The sequence below is a fragment of the Copadichromis virginalis genome, linkage group LG2 (genome assembly GCF_057382275.1).
Source record: "Copadichromis virginalis isolate Kocher_CV1m ecotype Utaka linkage group LG2, C_Virginalis_male_GT1.1, whole genome shotgun sequence".
Lineage (NCBI taxonomy): Eukaryota > Metazoa > Chordata > Actinopteri > Cichliformes > Cichlidae > Copadichromis > Copadichromis virginalis.
In genome coordinates this window covers 3,512,596-3,530,363 of record NC_140619.1, presented here as the reverse complement: position 1 = coordinate 3,530,363, position 17,768 = coordinate 3,512,596, and the positions used below count along the sequence as shown (strand labels likewise).

Genomic DNA, 17,768 nt, shown 5'->3' with positions numbered 1-17,768 from the left:
TAGCTAGAGACATTTGACTCTTGCATTTTAAATTGTGTTAGAAATGTACTTTTTTGTACTCGCATTTTATTAATAATTATATAGACAAAAATAAATAATTACAATGGTAATTTTTAATTTGTTTTTTCTAATAGCTGTACATAGTATTAATCCTATCCATGAATGGTTTTTTATTGTGGAACTTTTCTTTTTTCTGATGTTGTGATATGTTCCTACATATTCTTGTATCTGTATATATTTCTATATGACCAAATCAATATGTTTATCTCAATGTAATGTATTGAAAGGAACAGGTGGAAACAGTATATGTATTACTCCCTTCTTAATAGACAGACGTAGAACAGTGTACTTCAAACGCCAAATTCTTTAATTTCATGTGATATAATTTTATTGGTCACGTTTTGTTTAAAGGGAATAAAAAGTTGTCGATCTCGGCCTGCAGGTTTTGGTCTCTGTCATCAATTTCAGGTACATCTAGAGTGACTTTAAAAATCACAGTAAAGTAAGTTTGTCAGGTGATGGTGACACTTGTTCACGATAAGCTGTAGAACTTCAGACCATGAAGTTCTCACTGTTTATCTGACTGCTTTAAGGAACATCAGTGCAGAATTAAAGTTTAGACAGCAGTGTTCATGCATTAGTAAGGGCAGCATGGTGGCGCACTGTTCACTGTCATTTCACATGAAAAAGGTTCCTGGTTCAAACCCTTGCTGGGGCCTTTCTGTTTGTTCTCCCTGTGGTGTGAGTGGGTTTCTTTACTTTGCTAGTTCTGATTCATAATTCTTAAGGTTCTCAGTTGAATAACCTGAAATGATGGATGAAAAAAATCAGTTTTCAAATAAGTGACACTCATCTTCACTGCCTACTTTGAATTTGTGGTAACAGAGGATTTCTTTGAGATAGCTATTTGAGTTTTCTGTATCATCAATATTTGAATAACTATGTACTGTCCTGAGTACGAAAAAAAGTCTTATCTAGCTATCTATGTATATATAGGTGTGTGTGTGTGTGTGTGTGTGTGTGTGTGTGTGTGTGTGTGTGTGTGTGTGTGTGTGTGTGTGTGTGTGCATGTGTGTGTGTGTGTGTGTGTGTAATGTGCGTGTGTGTGTGTGTCTTATATCAATTTGCCAAACATAACTACTCCAAATGTCTTTTAATAAATTCCTTACTAGATTTCTTTATGTCTGAACAGTAACAGGTCAAATATACATCTTCAGTGAAGCCCACAACCATATATAGTTTCCATCTATAGGTTCTAAAATATGCAAAGCAGCTTTGATGACACCAGTCTGTAACTATTGTAAATAGTGGTGTGAAACAGTTCCAGTTGTGAAAACTTGCAACTGAGACTGAATCTTGACAGTGCAGTGGAGGAATTCTGGCCCACTCATCTTTGCAGAATTGCTGTACATCAGCCACATTGGAGGCACCTTTTTAAGGTCATGAAACCAAATATCAATGGGACTCAGGTCAGCACTTTGACTAGGCCACTCCAAAAATCATCTTAGATCTTGCTTTGTCTCTTGCTTCCTTCCTCCATTCCACATATCTGTCTCTTGCTCCAGGCAATCGAAGTCTTGTCTTTAGTTTATCTTATGATCTTGTTCAATTCAATTCAATAAAACTTCATTGATCCCAAAGGTTGGCCCCATATTACCCATCTTACCCACCATACATTACACAAACATCACATGGGGAATACAGTTCAGAGAGGTATAACAATGGAAAATGCACAACATGAGGAAAGACAAGGAGAAAAAAAGAAGTCCTCCCAGACTGAGCTCCAAACACACCTTGCTGCTGTGTTTTGAATCACTGTCATGCTGCAGAAACGAAGTGTAGTTCAGCTTGAGATCATGAACAGATTCTCGGTCAAGATGTTTTGGTAGACTTAGATCATGGGTGCCGGATTGGTCTGGACCCCACCAACTCGCCCGCTGCCGGGGAACGCTGGTGGGGGTGGTGGTAGTGGCAGGCAGGACCGGATCAGAGCTGCCAGAAACACAATCCTTTGCGTGCCGTGCTTTATCCAGTCCCAGAGTTCTTTCTGCTGGTGGCGTGACACCACCGCCTGCTCCCGCTATGTGGCCGCCAGCTCAGCCACCATTTGGGCGACCAGGCCAGCCACTGGCCTGGTCGCAGTTCCGCCATGCCGCTTCCTTGGTTTCGACACCACTGTGGCAGGCAGTAGGCATGATCCGACCATAATTCTGCATTCTGAGACATCTTACTTTACTAACCGGTTGCTGTTCACACACTTTCACGGCTGCAGCATCCCAGCTGCCAGCCACACACATCACTAAGCTGGCGTGGCGTGGCGTTATTACAATGCCGCGCAGGTGCCTCCGCCTTCCCCGCCACGGTAACCAATTCATCTTAACGGCTCATGAGGATCTTAGTTGGTAAAAAAAACCCAAACAAAACAAATTAATGTATTTGTTGACTTGGAAGGGGGGTGGGGTAGGGCTTTACACTATATATATATGTTCTTTCTGATGTTGCTGGAAGTGTGTTTAGCTCACTAAAGGATTTTCATCTATGAATTCGTTTTTTCATTGTGGAACTTTTCTTTTTTCTGATGTTGTGATATGTTTCTAGATATTCTTGTATCTGTATCTATTTCTTCATGACCCATTTTTCTTATGTTGATGTATTTTTTTTTTATTTTGCATTAATTTCATTTAGCTTTGACCTTCATGTTTTGTAAATATCTATGTCAATGTAGGTTGGTTTGAAATAAATAGAAAGTTACTGAACTATGTCTTGTTTATTAAATGGACTGCTTCCTACAACAAGCGAATTGCTCTGTGTTGACACACCTTGTTATCTAACAAGGTTCCAAGTAGAGCTTCATCAGATAACAAGAAGAAATTGGAGTGAGACAAAACGGGTTTTTTTTACCATGCAATTTATTGAAAACAATGCTTAGACTGAATCAGGCTGTTTTACAGATGCTCAAAAGTTTAGGACCACATTCCTTTAAAAGGCCAACTCTGTGTTAAATTGTGGATTATTCGTTATCTTCTGTCCGGTAGTCACACAGTCATGACGTTCTGATGGCAAAGGCAAAAAAACGTTCCCGTTTTGAACGTGGTCATGTTGTTGAACTGCATAAGCAGTGCGTCTCACTCTAGCAGCGATGCTGAAGTAAGACGTAGTACGACAATTTCCTAAATGATCCTGAGGGTTATGAAACAAAAAAGTCTAGTGGAAGACCCCCAAAAATTTCACCAGCACTGAACTGGAGGATCCAATTGGCTATCCGTCAAGACACTGGACGATCCTTGACCCAAATTAAGGCCATTACTGGTGGCATCTGAGACTGAAGGGCTTCAAAAACAAAAAAAACATCTTCAAAGGCCTCGTCTCCTTGAACTGCAACGAACTGACCGTTTGGACTTTGCAAGAGAGCTCCAAACATGGGACACTGAAAGGTGGAACAAAGTTTTATTCTCTGATGAGAAACAATGTAACCTTGATGGTCCTGATGGTTTCTAACATTATTGGCATGACAAGCAGATCCCACCTGAAATGTTTTCTACTTGCCACAGTGGAGGGGGCGCCATAATGGTCTGGGGTGCTTTTTCCTTCAGTGGAAAAATGGGGCTTCAGGAGGTGCAGGGGTATTAAATGGCTGCTGGCTATGTCAAGATGTTGCAGAGAGCATCCCTCATGACTGAGGGCCCCCGTCTGTGTGGTAACTACTGAGTGTTTTCAAAAAGACATCGCTACAGTACACAATGCCTGCAGGACAAGCGACTTCTTCCAGGAGAATGACATCACCTCTTTTGGAGCATCCTGTGTGTTCCCCTGATCTAAATCCAGTTGAGAACGTTTGGGGATGGATGGCAAGGAAAGTTTACAAGAATAGAAAACAGTTCCAGACAGTAGATGCCCTTCGTGTGGCCGTCTTCACCTCTTGGATAAATGTTCCCACTCACCTCATGGAAACGCTTGCATCAAGCATGCCCCAATAAATTTTTGAAGTGATCAACAATAACGGTGGAACTACTCATTACTGAGTTCATGTTTGGAACTTTGATTTCTTTTTTTTCTTTTTTTTTTTTTTGTGGAGGTGTGGTCGTAAACTTTTGATTACCTCTAAAACAGCCTGTTTCATTTTAAGCAGTGTTTTCAATAAATTGCAGGCCCAAAACAATGTTTTAGTTTTTAGTGCTCTTGAGCAGTAGTTCCCCAGGCTTTCTAGAGGTCTTACTTTGGACATTTGGATGTTTTTTCACTCATCTATAGTCATAACAGATGAATTAGCACAGAACCACTTTTTAATTGTAATTTGAAATGCTTTGTTACAAACAGCCTGTTGCAGTTTGATGGGCAACAAGGCATTTCCCAAAAAGCAATTAGCTGAAAACTTGGTGAATAGTAGCATGCTGTGTTGGAAACTTAAGTAAACTGCAGGAGCAGAGGATGCTAAAAAAGTGGTTCGCCTAAAAAAAAGTATTTACACACCAAATATTGGCTTTGAAAGTCATTAGAATTGTATAAGATTTTTTTGTCTTATGTACTCTGTTTTCCTCTATTTGTGCAACTTTCAGTAAATCACTTTCCTATTTCCTATTTTGGTACTAAAGGTGGTGGTTAAACATTTTGCACAGTACCTTATTTTATTGCCATGTGTAGCTCAGTGTTATACTCTCGTAAAGTATGGGATTTAGAATGAAACAGTGCAAATAATGGCATCTAAATACAATGATCAGTAAGACAGTTAATTTTGGACACTGTACACAGAGTCTTTATTAACACTGTATTTTGAGCCACTGTAGATAGATAGATAGATAGATAGATAGATAGATAGATAGATAGATAGATAGATAGATAGATAGATAGATAGATAGATAGATAGATAGATAGATAGATAGATAGATAGATAGATAGATAGATGGATGGATGTTTCTACTTCCCCCTCCCCTTCAGGAAGGAGTCAAACAGTCTGATAGTGTGTGGGACAAAGGAGTTTTTAAGTCTGTTGGTTCTAGAGGTAGGGAGAAGCAACCTGTCGCTGAGCAGACTCCGCTGGTTATTTATGAACATATGCAGAGGATGCCCAACATTGTCCATATTGTCTATCAGTTTTTTTATTGTCCTCTTCTCTGCCAGAGTGTCCAGCTTCAAGCCGATCACAGAGCCAGTCTTCCAGATTGGTTTTGTATTGACTTTGTTGATATACATTTCTGATACTTAATAATTCTTCGATAGGGAAAAGCTGTTTCTAAAGTGGTAAACTACGGTGAAACTGTTGGTTGTTTCAAAGCTACATTAAAACATTATGATCTTCCCTAATTTGCAAAAGGGAAAGCAACCCCCCCCCCCCCCCCCAAAAAAAAAAAAAAAAAGAAAAAAAGATGTATTTGTTGTCTGGGATGGGGTGGGGCTTTACATTATAACTCTTCTATCTGAAGTTGCTGGAAGTGTGTTTGGCTCACTAAATAGCTGTGCAGCAAACACAAAAATGGTCCACACACCACAAATGGACCCCATAGGTCCATTGTGCAAGCTGCAATTATGACTATTTAAGTTTTAGACTTAAGCAACCTCTATTGGACATACAGATAAATGCATGTAAAATGTGTGCTGGGGTCTTCACTCTTAGATATGACAGAGCACTGTAAATCAGATAACACTCGAGATCTAACCTAGATGTATTGCCTAAACCTAACCAGGCAGGATGTGAAAATGATAATAATCAATGACTGAAAGGAAAGTTTAAACATGGTCCCAGACAGGACTTAAACCCCTAACACACCTATATCATTACATTAACATTTTATTTTATTTTTTTACATTTTAAAGATGAACATTTTAAACTGGTAAGGATCCATCATGTCTATTGAGAAACACTGAACACTTAAAAGGGTTGTTTGAAATGATATGAACAACTGACCAATACAATCACTTCGTAGAAGAACCTGCTGAGACACAATGAGGACAGAGAGTAAATATTGGAAAGCAAAGACGAAACAACTACAAGATGAACCCCTAACATTAATTAGAAAAGGAATTTACCTTATAATTAAAATGGCTAAATATATAAGGAAGAGATGACCTGCCCTGGACAACAGAAATGTGTGACAGGAAGTGCACTTGAACCTTTATTCTGTGGTAACCAATCAGATTCATTTGACAGTGTGACATGCTGTAATACCTCCTACAGTCAATGAAATATCTTCAAGCTCAAGGAAAGAGACACTGTCAAGATGATTGTGTTATTGGTTACACTGCTTTATCTCCATCAAGGATGTAAGTTTTTTCTTTATTTTATTTCGTATTCCGTGTATTCTGTATTCATGTTCATATTCATATTGTTTTCATGGTTTTCAATAATCATTGTGACTTAATATTGTAGATTCTGTATGTTTTCTTTCAATTTAGATACACTTATCCCGATAACTTCAGTTCAGCTTGGTGAAACTGTAACCTTCACATGTGATCTGCGTAAGAATTCACAGTTCAGCCGTAGAGAAATCGACTGGTACAAGCAGAGTACCGGGGACTCTCTAAAATTAATATGGACACTGAAGGAATCTGCACAACCTGAGTTTTCTGCTGAGTTTACTCAATCAAGATGGAAGGTTAATTACAATGAAAATTCCACCAACCTCACCATTTTGAGGGCAAACCAAGAGGACGAGGGAATCTACCACTGTGGAATCACCGAGTGGTTCAAGAATACTGAATGGAGCGGCTCATATTTGTTAGTCAAAGGTAATAACGTGATCTAATTACAAGTTTTCCCTAACTTTAACCAGTAAAGCAGCAGTGTTAAGAAAAAATATCATCATTAATAAACATGCTTTGAAAACTGACATAATAATTTACATTTCATAAAATCTAAGATACATTTTATCTAATTTTTTTAAACTAATTTTAGTGATTTCATAATATATTCCAAGTGAAATATTTCAATGCAAGGCACACAACTGTGTAACACCTAAAGTCACATTTGCTAACACTGTTTTATTTAATCCAGGACGCACTCAAAGGACATCAGACTATACTGTTGTTCAGTCACCGCTGACAACAGTCCAGGAACCAGGAAACTCAGTGACTTTTCAGTGCTCAGTCTTCTCTGACTCTGACAAAAAGACATGTCCCGGAGATCTCACCGTGCTCTGGTTCAGAGCTGGATCACATAAAAGTTATCCAAAATTAATCTACACTGACAGAAACAAAAGTAAAGAATGTGATAAGAGATCTGACCCCCAGAAGAGCTGCAATTATACTTTTTCTAAAATTGTCAGCTCGTCTGATGAAGGGACTTACTACTGTGCTGTGGCCACGTGTTGGGAATTATTCTTTGGAAATGGAACTAAACTTCAAATAGGTAGGACTTTGAATAATATGACAGCTAGTTTTCTCTGTCTTTCAGAATCATTAATCATTTCTTTCCTTTTTTTCTAGAGCAAAAGGCAGGTTCTGAATTTACTGTGCTGGTTATAGCAGTAATCTGCTTGTTTATTTCTGTGATTCTCACTATTGTTTGCATCTGTTGCCGAACTCCAAGAGTAGCATGTAAACAATTTAAAGGTAAGTGTTATTCACTGACTCTTAAAAAATCATACTAAATCATTTTCAATAAATTGTATTTGGTACATATGTTATATACACTTTTACACTTGATATTAGCTGCTGAGTGCACACCCTATTACATTTGAACACATCAAGTTCAAGAACATAATTTTAATTTTTAAAAAAGTAAAATTGTCAAGTCCACAATTGAAAGCATGAGGTAATGTGGATTTTTATTTTTTTAAATCAACATTATGCCCAGAAAACAGCTCTTCACAAGCAAGACAAGATGCCTTGAGCCAAACAATGAATGAACATGTAAGTAATAAGACTAAGTCATAATTGTTATTTCAGGGAAACGATTTACTGTAGCTTTATATAACAATATGAATTTTATTTTGCATAGACTGAAAGTGGACATGATCTAAATTATGCTGCACTGCATTTCTCTGGAAATAAAAGTGCAAGAGGAAGGAAGAAGAAGAATGAACGGGAAACCGAGGAAACGGTGTATTCTCATATCAAAAGCAGAGTGTGAAAGTGTGTCTATACAAAACTTGTCTTTTAACACTGATTTGTTTAATTGGAAATAGAAAATACAAAGAACTTATTCCTGATTTTGCTGAAAACATGATGTTTTGCATATACTGTTATTTACATATTATTGTGTTTGCCTGTTCTTGTTTTCCTGTTTCTGTGTGATGTTACAAATGATTAAATTAACATGACTCACGATATCAATATTGGCTCACAGTGTTAATCGTGACTAGCTTAAGTCAGTTCAGTCTGTCTGCATCCACTTTCAAATTGATTGAGATTAGAAATTTTTTTCACTATAAATTTAATTATTCTGACTTTAGTCTTGCACCAACATGATTTGTCATTGAATTTGCGACATAAAATAGATGTTATTCCTGGCTTTGGAAAGGGCTAAAGAATCAAACAAGGTTGCAAGGGGCACTTGTCCAAATTGCTCTTTGACTTTTTTGGGGGGAAAAATATCACGCATTCCTACATAGGAGACACTATGGTGGGGATTCTACAATTGGATGAGAGATGACCTGACCTGCACTTCCCAAAAGGTTGATTCTGTTTATCTGGACGTAGCGTTTTCAGTGGGAGAAACATTTCGTCACTCATCCATCATTAGCTTATAGACAAACACCTAACACTAACTGTCAAGCACAGTGGTGAAAATATAATGGTTTGGGTTTGTCCAACAGCTTGAGCTTGGCCAAAACATGGGAGTTGGCAACAACGATCACGACTCAAACAAATCTACAGTATAACAGCTGGATTTACCTGCTGCAAATAAATTTACCTGCAAAATACCTACCTGGCCTCTCTCTCATCAATTATGTTGTAACTAGGAATCCAGCCTGCCTGCTAACAGCCACTCCAAAGCTCTGGTTCAAGGACACAACAAGTGCGATTTCACACTGCCATCATAAATCTAGTAAATATTTAGCAGCCCTTCCTTGCCCATTGCTGACATCCCTTCTGTGCTTTAACATAAACTCTAGTCACAGTCCAGTAGAGATAATGCTCATGTACCAGTTGTCCACTGAAAGACTTTGCCAAAATATAACCAGATTCTTTAAAGAATATTTTGACGTATTCTTAAGATTGTCCAATAAAATGTAACCAAATACATGTTTTAACACACCAGAATTAAATCTCCTTCCACTTGGCTATTAGTGCTATTTGACTGAAGTATCTGATTTGAATTACTCTAAAATTTCAACAGCACAAAATGCTGTGAATTTCAAAGAATAATAAATAAATATTTCACCACAGTAAATTCTTACATATCAGACTTAGAAAACAGCAAGCTTTTAATGACTGACTTAATCTGAAGGGCATAAACTTCAGAAAAGGAAAAGGAAGAAACTTTTAAAATTACTGCGATTAGCAGCAGGGTATCGACAATGAGAGTTAATAAATACGTGAAAAATGACTGAGCTTTGTGCAGATTGTGAACTGTAAATAAAAATAGCATACAATGATTTGCAAATCTCAGAAACGCACATTGTGCGGAAAATGAATAGAGTAGGACACTATCATAGGGATTAGTCAACATCTGTAGTGATGCAGACACTGTCCTTGTCTGTTGTGTTGAGTTGATGGGACAGCTGGGATTCACTTGTCTTGTGCCTTTACTATAATGACCATGAGGTGTAAGTAACGACTAAAAGAAAAAGACTTAGATTAAAGGTGGAAGAAATGTGTTTCCACTCAAGACTGTTAGTAACTAGGTTAAGAGCACAGTCATTCAGTAGGGGATCAGAGTAGAGCTACTACTTCTGCTTTTGCAACATCAAAAGGTGGTGTGAGTATCTTAGTTGGATGACTGTTTGTTTCTAACATGTCCTACCCCAGTGCAGACTCCAGCCTGTGCAACACAGACAAAGGGTAAAAAAATGGATGAAAGTTTGGATAGAAGAATAGGTAGCAGCTCACAGGTTAGGAATAAGCAATGTGCACTGAGCATGCATTAAGTAAATTACACACCCACACACACACATATGGGACTTAATGCATTAATTGTGATTAATTAATTTGAAAAAATGATGCGTTAAAAAAAATTTACGCATTCAATTGCACTTTGCATTCCATTCAAAAGACTACCCAATTAAAAAAATTGTGGTTTTGTGCAAACTGTGGAAAAAAGGAGTTTGCATACCACTGAAGCACGTCAACCTTACGGTACCATCTAAATGCAAAACATGTTGCAGCGAGCAAAGAAACTGTGGGAGCTGTTAGCGCTAGCAGTTTGAGTACCAACAAAAGATGTTGGCTGCCCAAACTTGATAAAATGACTGGCTTCAGGACCAAAATTATTAGGTCAACATCGGACAAACTTACAAATTCTCCCGCAAATCGATTGCTCTGGACTGTAGACCACTATCAGTGGTAGAAAATGTGCTACAGATTCAGATAGAGCAACCTAATGTAAATCAAAGCTTAAATCATATAGTCAAAATCTGGCATTATTGTAGCTTTTCCTATAGTTTCACCAAGGGGTTAATATGTGTGTGTGCCTTTTTTTTCTTTCAAAGTGTTTAAACAACTACTGGCTTGTTTCTGGTGTAATTTGCTCAAAGAAACTGCTCATAAGCCTTGTTTTTTGCAGAGGCTGTGGACATTTTCATCTAATAAAGCCTGCAGACAACGATGAGCAGTAGCTAACATCTTTTAACAAAACCCAAGCTTAAGTGAGAGAGAGCAGCCATCGCGGGGCACTGACTAGGGCCGTGTCCACACTAATACGTTTTTGTATGAAAACGCATCTTTTTCTCTCCATTTTGGCCTTCTGTCCACACTGAGACGGTGTTTTCAGTCAAGGAAAACGCAGCGTTTTGAAAACGCTCTCCAAAGCTGATACATTTGAAAACGTATGTGATGCAGTCATGTGACCACTTAAACTAAGATAGCGGAAGGCATTATACAGTAGTTGTTTTGTTTGCTCTTAATTTTGGCAGACAGAAATGACACAGGTCGAATCATCTTGCATTTCACATATGCGCAGTACTGGAAGTGTTTTCGGCCGTTTCTGTTAGGATGTCTGGGTTGTTGACCCAGGGTTTTGAGTTTATTGTATTATTTATCATTTCTATTCTTTGGTTTCTTCGTTAGACTTATGTCTTATGGTTTATGTCTCTGTGTAATCCTTAGTTGCTATATCCCCGTGTCCAGTCAGTGTCTGTCTGCCCTGGTCCCATGTCTCTGTTCCCTCTGTTGCAGTGCCTGCATGTGAGTCTGTATCTTTAGTTCAGTCTGTGTTATGTTTTCTGTTTTATTTTTTATTTTATTTTGATGTTAATGTATCTGGTTTTGCTTCCCCTTGTCTCGTTAGGCCTGATTTGCCCCAGCTGTGTTTCCCTCCTGTTACCCATTCCCTGATTGCTCCCTCTGTGTATTTAAGCCCTGTGTTTCTCTGTGTCTGTGTCGTGATCTACGCTCATCTTGCTGTGTGGTCTGTCTGTTTGCCGTTTCAGGTTATTTGTTGTCTTCAGTTTATTATTTGTTGTCTTCAGTTTATTATTTGTTGTCTTCAGTTTATTATTTGTTGTCTTCAGTTTATTATTTGTATTCCCAGTGTTGCTAGTTCTGTTTGCCATCTAGCAATAAGTCTGAGTTTAAGTTCACCTTTTGTCTAAGGCTGTGTCCCAATTCAGGGTCTGCACGCTTGAAGTACGCGTACTACGTACGGTGCGTACTATAAGTACGAGAAGTGCGGAAGTGAGAGGCTTGTGAAATGGGACGGTATACGCTTCGTCGCGCTGTTCAGGTTGCCTAGCAACCATAATACTAACCGCGAGACACGTTACATACAGCTTTGTTTGACAGAAATGAAGGAGAAAAATGTTTTGTTAGTCATACATTTTTGTCATGACATCACTTTGATTAGTTGAGTATCTGAGGCTGAGACCACGGGACTGTAAAACATGATTGTTGGGCTTCATTTCTGTGCTGAACAGTCTTTTAAGATTAGTTAGTAAATAACAATTAGTTAATGTTGTTCATGAGACTAAAATCATCTCACTGTGGTAATGTAAATATAATATGGCCAATATTATGGTATTGTCAGATTATTATGATATAGATAGATATAGAGATATATATCAATCACTGACTTTCAGCTTGTTGTGTTTGTGGATATATGACTGACTTTAATAATTAAACATTCGCACATAAATAAGTGACGTCATATTCAGTACTTTTGACAGTTCACTCTTCGGCCGCTCCATCCTATTAGGGAAATTCCATATACATACATGTCAATTTCAAGACTTAACCCCATCATTTAATTTGTTTTTGATTGAAATTGAATATTACTTAAACTCTCTTAAATTAACTTCCAATAAAAAAGGTTTATCATTGATTGAAATTCATTCAGAAATTTTAAGGAATGAGCTGTCACAACTTTCAAGTACAAAGTTGTTTTGAAGTCTGTCACATTCCCCCCCCCCCCCCTTTTTTTTTTCTTTTTTTTATCCTTTATTTATTTATCCTTATTTCATTGTACTGTATATTGTTACTCTTATTTGCCTTGTATGCCTACTGTGCAAACTGAACTAGAATGACTGACTGTTCGCTTTATAATTTCAATAAAGTTTGGAAAAAAAAAAACTCTTCGGCCGCTCCCTTCTGCCGTATTTTGCGGCAAAATTATCCACACCCACCGCCGCGCTATGAATTGTGGGATATATGGGACCACGAAGCGTGCACCGGACCACGCTTGATATTTGGGGAAATCGACGGTGCATTTGGAGTATGCATTTGAAGTACACTTCGAATTGGGACAGCCGTCGTCGCGTGGCGGTGACGTAACCGCACTTAAAATGCGTACTTCAAGCGTGCAGACCCTGAATTGGGACACAACCTATGACTGTCTGCACTTTGGGTCCTATTCCTGCCTGCACACAGCAACACCTGACAGTTTCAGTGTGGATGCAAAACTCTGTGAAAGTGATTGTGTATACACAAATGCCGTTTTCAGATTTATCCGGGCTCACCTCTTACAGTGGTTGATCCCCTTGTCTCTTTCCCCACATCCTAAAAGAGAAACAAAAGTCAAAAAGTTCATTTTAAACTAAAGAAAGTAAAATTGTCAGGCAAAGAATTGTCAATGAACATGTAAGTGATAAGGCTAAATCATATTTGTTAATTCAGGGAAAAGATTTCCAGTAGCTTTATATAACAGTATGATTTTTACTATTTTGCATAGACTGAAGGTGGAAGGTGGACATTAGCTGAACTATGCTGCACTGCATTTGTCAGGAAGTAAAACTACAGGAGGAAGGAAGAAATTAGAACGCACTGGAAACTAAAAGTGTGTCTTTTAACACTTATTTCTTTCATTGAAAATGGAAAAATATAAAGATCGTATTCCTAATTTTACTGAAAACTGTCAACTTAACTCAAAAGTTCTTAAAAGACACAGAATTAGCTTACCAAAATGTACATTTTTTCTGGCTCATGAAGGGGCTAATGTAGCTCACTTTGTGAAGGGCAGTCATTCAGACTGCTCTTTGACACCTTTGAAGGACAAAATATCACACACCCAGACAAATAACAGGTTCAACCTGTAAGTTTACTCTGTAATGTGAATGTTAATTATTTCTTGCAGTACATAACAACTAGTAGTTACTAGACTAGTAACTAGCCGCTTAGACATATGAAATAACTGTACTTTTGCACTATTTGATGTTCCAATCATAAGTGTCTTTCACAGATTTCAAATAACCACATCAATCAATAAGCAGCTAAGGATTACATTGCCTTGTCTTCTCCTAGGATATAAATGGTCTTTAGTGTAGTGTCTAAAAATGTTCTCGACAGGAAATGTACTTAGGATATAATTTCAAATAGATGTGAAATAATAGCTAATAATTTTGCAGGAAACTGTTTAAAACAGTTACAATTACAAATTACAATATAACACATGTCGATATTTGCATAAAAGGCTCAGTGTCATGGAGGGTAACCTGGACAGTTGTGTCGTGTTGAAGAGACAGCTGAGAATTACCTTTCTAAATTTGTTCCTTTATTTATGACCATGACATCCTAGTAGTAAATAAAAAAAACATCTCAAGACTTTTAAACTAAGTTTTAGTGACTGTGTGAAGTGAATTATTCGATAGGGGATCAGAGTAGAGGTACAATTTCTGCTTTTGCGACATTAGAAGGAGTCAACAAGGTTGTGTGTGGGTATCTGACGTGGACGCCTGTTTGACACCTTCTATTTGGGGTGTTTCACACATGTTTTACCCCGGGGTGGACTCCAGTCAAGGCAACACAGTCCCAGAAAAAGGCTAATAAAATATAATTAAGTACATTTATTTATTTATTTATTTATATATATATATATATATATATATATATATATATTAGGGGTGCAACGATATTCGTATCGATATTGAACCGTTCGATACAGTGCTTTCGGTTCGGTATGCATATGTATCGGACAATACAACATTTGAAAGTTATTTTATCAACTTTCCTTCTGACGATGCTGTCTGTGTTGAGCGCTCAGTGAATCTGCGTTCGACTACTCCGCCTAGGCTGCACTGTCCAGCGCAGATCCAGTGAGCGCTCAACACAGACAGCATCGTCAGAAGGAAGAGCGCAGGGCAAGCTATCGAGACAGAAGTTAAGCTCTCCTTGCAACATGGCAAATTGAACCTCCCCCACCCTCATTCAGATCTGGCGTTTGGAACTATTTTGGTTTTCATGTGACGTCCTGGGGCTAGCGATTTTTCCAGTCGGGCTACCAAAATCTATCTCTGCCCTGCCCGTCGGCCTATCGTAGGAAGGAAAAATATATGTCAATGCTTTTGCATTCTTTCGGAAATGTAGCTGGGTAATTATGTCATTGGCATCGGTGAGCCACTGTCAATATGTGACATATTGAAATCGCGTTTGAATTTGTGCTTGTTTTTTGCTTTCACTTTGCAATCACGCAAACTGTGTATAGAGAGCGACAGTACTGATTGGTGAGTGACGATAATTTGTGCACCAATTGCTCTGACATCGTCTTATCAATCGTTAGCTTACTATGCAAACATGACAAGTGAAATCTCCCGCAGCAAGCTTAAACATGTGAGAGGTTGATCGCGCAGAGAATCGCTGAGCGTTATGTGAGTGCGTGTGTAAAAGCAGCAGGATATATATTTCAGTTCTGCTGAGCCAAATAAGACAGGTCGGGGTGAAGAAGTGACAGCCAAAGAAAAGCTTACCACAAAACGGAAAAGTTATGACAAATCAGACTATAAGGCAAAAAGAAAGTGCAGCTTTATGGTTTCATGGACAAAAGAATTTCTGTGGATGCAATATGACGAGCTAAATAACCAGGGCTGCACATAAGTGGTCCGCAGGTGTGCATTCGCTGTCAAAATAACAAACACGCACAAGAGTTAGGGTTAAATTTAAAAACTGTACTTTTGAGTTAAAACATATATTTATAATTTTAATAAATGACAAATTAAAAAGGCATGAACATTTTTTTGTATCGAAAAAATATCGAACCGTGACACCAAAGTATCGAACCGAACTGTGGATTTTGTGTATCGTTGCACCCCTAATATATATATATATATATATATATATATATATCCTAGAAGAAGACGGCCGTAGTGATCGATGTAGCGGTTCCGAATGACAGCAATATCAGGAAGAAGGAACACGAGAAGCTGGAGAAATACCAAGGGCTCAGAGAAGAGCTCGAGAGGATGTGGAGGGTGAAGGTAACAGTGGTCTCCGTGGTAATCGGAGCACTAGGTGCGGTGACTCCCAAGCTAGGCGAGTGGCTCCAGCAGATCCCGGGAATAACATCGGAGAGCTCTGTCCAGAAGAGCGCAGTCCTGGGAACAGCTAAGATACTGCGCAGGACCCTCAAGCTCCCAGGCCTCTGGTAGAGGACCCGAGCTTGAAGGATAAACCGCCCGCAGGGGCGTGCTGGGTGTTCATATATACAGGGAGTGCAGAATTATTAGGCAAATGAGTATTTTGTCCACATCATCCTCTTCATGCATGTTGTCTTACTCCAAGCTGTATAGGCTCGAAAGCCTACTACCAATTAAGCATATTAGGTGATGTGCATCTCTGTAATGAGAAGGGGTGTGGTCTAATGACATCAACACCCTATATCAGGTGTGCATAATTATTAGGCAACGTCCTTTCCTTTGGCAAAACGGGTCAAAAGAAGGACTTGACAGGCTCAGAAAAGTCAAAAATAGTGAGATATCTTGCAGAGGGATGCAGCAGTCTCAAAATTGCAAAGCTTCTGAAGCGTGATCATCGAACAATCAAGCGTTTCATTCAAAATAGTCAACAGGGTCGCAAGACGCGTGTGGAAAAACCAAGGCACAAAATAACTGCCCATGAACTGAGAAAAGTCAAGCGTGCAGCTGCCAAGATGCCACTTGCCACCAGTTTGGCCATATTTCAGAGCTGCAACATCACTGGAGTGCCCAAAAGCACAAGGTGTGCAATACTCAGAGACATGGCCAAGGTAAGAAAGGCTGAAAGACGACCACCACTGAACAAGACACACAAGCTGAAACGTCAAGACTGGGCCAAGAAATATCTCAAGACTGGTTTTTCTAAGGTTTTATGGACTGATGAAATGAGAGTGAGTCTTGATGGGCCAGATGGATGGGCCCGTGGCTGGATTGGTAAAGGGCAGAGAGCTCCAGTCCCACTCAGACGCCAGCAAGGTGGAGGTGGAGTACTGGTTTGGGCTGGTATCATCAAAGATGAGCTTGTGGGGCCTTTTCGGGTTGAGGATGGAGTCAAGCTCAACTCCCAGTCCTACTGCCAGTTTCTGGAAGACACCACCTTCAAGCAGTGGTACAGGAAGAAGTCTGCATCCTTCAAGAAAAACATGATTTTCATGCAGGACAATGCTCCATCACACGCGTCCAAGTACTCCACAGCATGGCTGGCAAGAAAGGGAATAAAAGAAGAAAAACTAATGACATGGCCTCCTTGTTCACCTGATCTGAACCCCATTGAGAACCTGTGGTCCATCATCAAATGTGAGATTTACAAGGAGGGAAAACAGTACACCTCTCTGAACAGTGTCTGGGAGGCTGTGGTTGCTGCTGCACGCAATGTTGATGGTGAACAGATCAAAACACTGACAGAATCCATGGATGGCAGGCTTTTGAGTGTCCTTGCAAAGAAAGGTGGCTATATTGGTCGCTGATTTGTTTTTGTTTTGTTTTTGAATGTCAGAAATGTATATTTGTGAATGTGGAGATGTTATATTGGTTTCACTGGTAAAAATAAATGATTGAAATGGGTATATATTTGTTTTTTGTTAAGTTGCCTAATAATTATGCACAGTAATAGTCACCTGCACACACAGATATCCCCCTAAAATAGCTAAAACTAAAAACAAACTAAAAACTACTTCCAAAAACATTCAGCTTTGATATTAATGAGTTTTTTGGGTTCATTGAGAACATGGTTGTTGTTCAATAATAACATTATTCCTCAAAAATACAACTTGCCTAATAATTCTGCACTCCCTGTATATATATATATATATATATGTGTGTGTGTGTGTATGTATCTGTGTGTGTATATATATTTATATATGTGTGTGTGTGTGTGTGTGTGTGTGTGTGTGTGTGTGTGTGTGTGTGCGAAATCTTCATGAATGACACATTGTACAATTTTAACTTTTTTTTTTCATTTCTTACTTCAAATGGGGGCATGGATAAAGCATGTAT

The 17,768-nt window shown here is 38.7% G+C and overlaps 1 protein-coding gene across 1 annotated transcript; it reads left to right on the top strand.

Moving 5' to 3' along the window:
* The first annotated feature begins 6,204 nt into the window (after window positions 1-6,204).
* LOC146716783 (signal-regulatory protein beta-2-like) lies at window positions 6,205-8,260 on the top strand. Its single transcript, XM_085435233.1, has 6 exons — window positions 6,205-6,258; window positions 6,391-6,723; window positions 6,989-7,342; window positions 7,420-7,545; window positions 7,790-7,845; window positions 7,934-8,260. The coding sequence occupies exons 1-6, from the start codon at window positions 6,216-6,218 to the stop codon at window positions 8,063-8,065; spliced, it is 1,044 nt and encodes a 347-aa protein (XP_085291359.1). The 5' UTR covers window positions 6,205-6,215; the 3' UTR covers window positions 8,066-8,260.
* Window positions 8,261-17,768: the final 9,508 nt, after the last annotated feature.